Source organism: Acanthisitta chloris, unplaced genomic scaffold (assembly GCF_000695815.1).
Source record: "Acanthisitta chloris isolate BGI_N310 unplaced genomic scaffold, ASM69581v1 scaffold7377, whole genome shotgun sequence".
Taxonomy (NCBI): domain Eukaryota; kingdom Metazoa; phylum Chordata; class Aves; order Passeriformes; family Acanthisittidae; genus Acanthisitta; species Acanthisitta chloris.
Window position 1 is genome coordinate 110648 of NW_008681029.1, and position 6592 is coordinate 117239.

General features: G+C 50.5%; 1 protein-coding gene across 1 annotated transcript in view; it reads left to right on the forward strand.

The window, feature by feature from the left end:
* Positions 1-3181: 3181 nt before the first annotated feature.
* LOC103805309 (protein phosphatase 1 regulatory subunit 12B-like) overlaps positions 3182-6592 on the forward strand; it is a 30235-nt gene continuing 26824 nt past the window's right edge. The window contains exon 1 of the mRNA XM_009077951.1: positions 3182-3283. Coding sequence (XP_009076199.1) covers positions 3182-3283 — 102 coding nt within the window. The remainder of the gene's footprint in view (positions 3284-6592) is intronic.

Consider the following 6592-nt stretch of genomic DNA (forward strand, 5'->3'; position numbering starts at 1 on the left):
AAACAGTCGCATCTAAACCACGACCTTGAACACAAGGAGGCTCAGGCTGTGAGGAGCAGCACTGCAAAGGAATCGTGTTTCATACTTCCACAGGGACAACCTGAAAGTAAACTGTGCAGAAAGGCAGGAAGAAACCCCTAAATCAGGCACCTTTGTTGCAATAATGCTGAAACCCAGTGGGTTTTGCCATATTGCATCTCGTGCTGCTCTCTCTCTCCTGCCTAATCAGGGCACTAGCTCATGCCTCCCCTTCTCTCCAAAATGAGTTACTGTCCACCAAGCTGTGTTAGTCAATCTGTGAGGCATCTGTGCTGTGTGAATAATTAGCTTTTAATTAGTAGGGAATATCTCAGGTTGTCTTTTGGTGTTGGGCTCTGAGTTCTGTTCTGAAACATTGATTTTGGAGGTTTCCTGCCCCTCAGCAGAAACGTGACCGTGAAGGGATGTGACAGCAGATTGTTTGGGACTGGATGGGAGGGGAAACCAAACCCTGCAATTTAGAGCTCTGTTACTCCACCTTGGTGACTAAACTGGGCCTTGTCAGCCTGGGAGCCAGGATTGTGTCACTGCAGGGTGCTGCTGGCCACACGGGTTCACCCAGTTTCACTGACACTGTTTGGAAACCCCAGAAACTGGGACTGGTGTGAAAGGATCACCCCTGTGTGCAGGGCCTAGAAATGTGCATTGAAAATGTCTGAATTCCCTCGCTGTGCAGGGAGAGGTGGGTGATGAGTGCCACAGATGAAGGCTGGAGAGATCAAGGACCTGCTCCAGCCTCCTGGAGCACCAGGGTGCCTGTCATTGCCTTCTTGTGTGTCTGGACTTCATTTCCATATCTTTAAAGGGGAATGCAGAAATATTACCAGGCAGAATTAAACCTCTCCAAACTTTTCCCCCCCCTCCTGCAGTTAGTGGATGATGAGTCCCCTCATTCCTCATGATGTAGTATCCAGTAGAAACCTGATCTCACCGTGACTTTCTCAGAGCAGCCCTGTCTCCCTCTCTCTGGTCACACAGCAATGCTGCATTGCCCCTGGAGAGTAAAGGTGCTGAATGGCAGGAGAAATTCCTGCAGCTGCTATTCCAAGGCCCTTCCTCAACAATGTGCCAATAAAATCACCTGGATGCAAAAAGGGGCAATATTTGAGAGCAGCAGAGAGACACAGATGTGGGGTAATGTTCTGAAAGTACTTTTACATAGATATTATTCTGCACTTCAAAGACTGGTTTGGGTTGGAATGACCTTAAGTCTCATCTCATTCCACCTCCTGCCACGGGCAGGTACACCTTCCACTAGCCCAGATTGCTCCAAGCCCTGTCCAACCTCGCTCTAGAGTCACAGAATCATCAAGGTTGGAAGAGAATTCAAAGATCATCAAGTCCAGCCATTAACCTGTCACTGCTGTAACCCCTAAACCCTAACCCATATCCTCCAGCCCCAGGTCCAGACACCTCTTAAACGCCTCCAGGGCTGGTGACTCCACCATCTCCCTGGGCAATTTCCTATTCCAATACCTGACCAAAATACCTGGCCTTGGTAGGAAATGTTTGATGTTAAGCAGCCTTGGAGCTGGAGCAGGACATGCTGCTGGCAGGTGACTCTGAGCAACCAGCAACTCAGTCAGTGCTCAGGTCAGGTGGGTGTGAGTGAGTCTAGCTGAGGACACATCCTCTGGTGTGCTACTGGTTTGTTAGCACTGCCTTGCTGGAACCAGTACAGATAACTTGCCAGCAATGAAAACCATAGATCTGTAACCTTACGACTGCAGGATGAACTTAGTGTATAAGAGCAGGACATGTTCCTGTGTCACCTGCTCCAGCTGGCCCTGCCTGGGCAGGGGGGTTGGACTAGGTGATTTCCAGAGGTCCTTTCCAACCCCAACTAATCTGTGATTCTGTATGATTCTGTGAGCTATTTAAACTCCCCCAGTGTGTTCAAGTGAACATCCCATGGGCTTATTTGACTGGGACATGAAGGACACATGCTGGCCATCCCAGGGAGCAGTCCTGCCACTTTCCAGTGAGCTTGTGCAGCAGCAGCAACCCAGCTCAGCAGAGGGCTGGGACTCTGGGAGAGGTACATACTCTCCCCACCCTCTGTCGTTCCCTCCTCCGCGATCCCGAACGCTCCCTTGAACCCGCGTGCATTACACAAGCTCTGCACCGCCTTCTCGCAGCTCAACAGGCTCATAAGCAAACAAAAATCCTGTTGTGCTGCTGGAGTGTGTCCTCCCTTTCATGGCATGAGCTGTTCCGTGGCCTTTAAATCATCTCCCTTTGTCCCAGCCACACGTGTCTCCACGAATTTTCGCTGTGCAAAGTGCCATCTCGTTTCACCTCTGACATCCCACCCACAGCCCTACGGGCCTTGGGGGCTTGGGAGGGATTTGCTTCCCCCCTCTTTTTTTCTTCTCTTTTTTCCCTGCCCAAATCCAAACCCAATCCCAAATCCAATTTGGCAGCCCAAATCCCAAGCTGAAAGTGAATCGCTGCTGCTGGCTGCCCTCCAGCATTCCTGGCGGAGCGAGTCAGGATCTGGAATGTCAGAAGGCAGCGGGGAGGGACAGGAGAAGCCTGTGCGTGGGTAACGGCGCCGGGAGGAGGAGGAGGAGGAGGAGGAGGAGGATGGAACAAAACCCAACTTCAGCTGGACTGCCCCTTTCCCAACCAGCGTTTGTTCCTGATTTATGCTTTGTGTTTCACTTAAGGCGTGTGGCTCCGCGCCGAGGGCAGAGCTCTCCTCGCGCTCCGGAGGAGATCAGCCTTTGCTCTGCCTTTCCTGAAGGGTTCCTGGAAACCCAGCCAGTTTCCCAGCGCCCTCCTGGAGCTGGGAGATTTGCCCCTAGTTCTGGGGGCAGACAGATCCCTCTGGACGAGGGGAGATGTCCTTTTGCGGCGAAGCCGGGACGGGCCCCGGGCAGTGAGGCTGGCACGGAGCAGCGCTGGAGCACAGTGAATCCTTCACACCTTCTCTTCTTCTGCTTGGACAAGAAACGTTGTGGAGCCTCAGCTCTCCCTGCAGCAGATTAATGCCTAAAATTATACACCCTAACCAGCAGGGTTTAATTACCAGAGCTGTGAATAGTTTAATTAGTTTGTTCTGACCTTGGAAGAAGGACCTGCCCAGCGCCGGAGAGCGACAGAGCGCGGGACTGGTGCTGCTGCTCCAAGACACTCAGCCATGTCGTCCCTGTACACCAGGAGTAAGGAATATACTCGGAGCAGGAAGGCTCAGTCAGACTCTCCCCCATCCTCTCCTTCCCCGATCGCAAAGACACTCAGAGTAAGCAGCTTTTTCCTTTCCCTATTGCCCTGCTCAGCACGTGCTCTGAGCAGAGCTCAGTGCTGCTGGTTTGTTGGCTTACCCTTGGAGACCCACAGCTGTGGTTTCCTTTGGAAAGAGGATGGTTTAACTGAAACTTGGGAAGGTGCCTCTGCAGCAACAGGTTTGAAGCAGCTGCCAGAGTCCCTGCACTGGGATTAGTGGTGTAGGAAGTTGCTGGGATGGTAGTTTCCCCTCTTATCCTGGAACATGGCTCTCCTGGTAGGCTCTTCCTGGATGAAAACCTCCCTGATGGAAAAGAGGCAGAACCTGACCAGCTTGTTAAGCTGCACTTTTTCCATAGACACTTTGATATTGCTGGTGAAATGAGGTTCATGTCCAGCTCTCACCCCTGGGGCTGAGCTGACCTGTTCTGGGGTTTAATCATTTCAGCAACACCCCAAAAATGAAGAAAACCACCTGCAGCAGGAGGCAAGTCGAGGTACTTACCTCTCCTCCCTGAACCTGAGCTGCTGTCCCTGTCTCCTAAGGTGTTGGAAAGTTGGGAATGCTTCATAACAGCCTTGCTAATAGCTCTGGAGCCCTGCAGGAGGCTGGCGCTGACCCTGTGGGTCTGTGTCGTTGCTCAGACAGCCTCTTTGCCATCAAGAAATATTATCATGCTGGGGTCAAAGCCTGCAGGAATGAGTTTTTAACAGCCAGGCTAATTTTAGATGGGAGCATTAAATTAATCCCAGCACTGGTGTTTGCTCAAATCAGATATGCATTGTCTGCTCCTTTGGAAGGGACAGATCTTGGGCTGGGGAAAGCATTGCCTGAAATATGTGAAAAGGGTTTTAACCCACTGCCATGGTATTCCTGGAAGCAGTTCCTGACCTTGGGAATTTCAGCCTCGAGGCTTCCCTGGCTGCTGCTTACCCTGGACTGATAGCTGTAACCCAAGAGCAGGGTCTGTGCTTGCATCCATCTGCAGCTGGGGTGTCTCTGGGAGGGGTTTAGATAGCTTAAACCATGCCTGTGGTGCTTGGGTGGACTTTCCTCATCAGTTTTATCACAGTGCTTACTAAATGGCCACAGCATTAATCAATAGCCTGATAGCAGGTGGGAAACCATTCCAGGGTGCTGAAAATGGATTAATTTCTTTCAAAACCCAAGTCATTAAGGTTAGTCATGTTTGGCACAGACAGACTGACTCATTTCCCTCCTTATCTGGGCATACAGATGGGTGACAAACATCTCACAAGAGCTGTGACCACTGTGTGCCTGGCACAGACTGATGGGAGGTGCTGGTTTATGGCTATGGACCATGGCTGGGCCATGGCCATGGTGGGATCACAGGCTCCTGAGGGTGCTGGAGGAGGTGGTGAGAGCTCTTGGGTGGGTAGAGAATGGTGGTGCTGGTTTCTCTGTCCATAGCCATGGTGGGATCACAGACTCCTGGGGGTCTGTGGGTGCTGGAGGAGGTGGTGGGAGCTGTTGGATGGGTAGAGAAGGGTGCCCGGTGGGAATGGAAGTGCCTGGAGAAGAGCTTCTTGTGGCAGTGAGGTTCTAGTGAAAGCAAATACGTGAGCATGGAAATCTTGATGGTTCTTGCAGTGGTAATGGCAGTGCCAGCTGTGGCTCTGGAGCATCCATGGGGAGAAACCAGGTGGAGAATGCAGCAACATCCACTCAGAGTCAGGGTAGGAAACAGCCCTGGTGCTATCTGGGTTATGGAAATAGCCCATGCCTTAAAAGGCTAATTAGGGAAGGTTTTACTTCAGGCTAAAACAAGGATCTGAGTTAACTCTTTCTCCAAGACAATGTAGTTTTGCCATGAACAAGAGAAATAATGGAATGTAGTTTTCTCTGGATTTGTCCTATGTGTTTCCACCCACCCACCCACTCCCCCATGCCCACAGTAACAGCAGTCTGTGCCACAGCCTTCATAAACCAGGCAGGAATGTGATATCTTGGAGTCTTTTATCTTTCCATCCAGACAAGATTGATACCAGCAGAGCTGTGGGCTCTAAACATTCCCAGCTGAGCAGGGCTGGGAGAACACATGAGCAAGCAGAGCCTCACACATGATGCAGATAGGGGAAAAACTCTTGGAGAAGCAGATAGAGCAAAGGAGTTTTGACTTACTGGGGTACTGATGCCAATCAGCTGCATTAAATGTCATTTGCCAAGCATTTTCCTATGGCATTCCCTCTGCACTTGCACTGCTGCTTGGAATGCTCTTCCTTAGGAGTCAGGACAATAGTGCCTGGGGTTTTTCCACCTTTAATTGATGGGATCTCCCCAAATGCATAGCTGAAGAGGGGGGAGCACTTTGCAGTGGACTCATACAAGTCATAAGAAAGGGAATAGCCCTGCACAGGAGAAGTTCTGGTGGTGTGGGACACCCTCCCTGTGCCAGGCCAGCACTGCCCCATTGCCCCACAACCTCCACAAGCTGAAATACCTAATTTCTTGTGTCACAGCACAACAGCCCAGAATTACAGTCACCCAGACAGCAATAGCCAAGTAAATCCCGTTAAATGCCCCAGGGTAAATGTTGCTTTAATGAGGATGTTGCTCAAAAGAGGAAATTCAAACCCCTTTGAAATCAGTTCAGATCTTTCTGTTATTTGGCACAAGCTTCTGGCTGGTGGTGCTGAGTACCTTTTCATCACGTTTTGCACCATTCTGCTTTAGCTTGAGGTGTCTCTTCCTCAAAAATATTCCCCACAGTCAGTTCCAATGATGTAATAGGCATCCCATGGCATGAAACCTGCCCTGGGTAATTGAGCAGGTAATGGCAGGAGTGGAAAGGTAAAGACTGAATATTCTTATAACTTTTTTTAATCCTATTTATGCTGGGACAGTTGTTTTTCATAGGAAACACCCAGCAGTTTGTGTTTAGGCTCATCCATGTGTTTGTTGTGGTACTTGCTAACCCTTGTGCTTCTCCAGGGGGTATTGTGTAGGTGGGAAAACAAAAGCTAAGGAGAATGTTCCCAACTTACTGCATGGATTGCAGTTGCAGCTTTTCAGTGGTTTCCCAACTCTTTGCCAACAAACCTTCCATTTTCTTATAAACTGCTCCTTCTTGATTTGTCATCAGATGTTTTTTGCTGTAAAACAGACCATCAAAGCTTAGACCCCTTGCTGGTGTGTGTGTGCTGCTGGGTCAGTAGTGGCTGCATCTGGGTGGCTGCCATGGAATCACAGAGTGGTTGGGTTGGAAGGGACCTTAAAGCTCATCTCACCCCACCCCCTGCCATGGCCCGGGACACCTTCCAGAAGTCTAGGTTGCTCCAAGCCCTGTCCAGCCTGGCCTGGAAC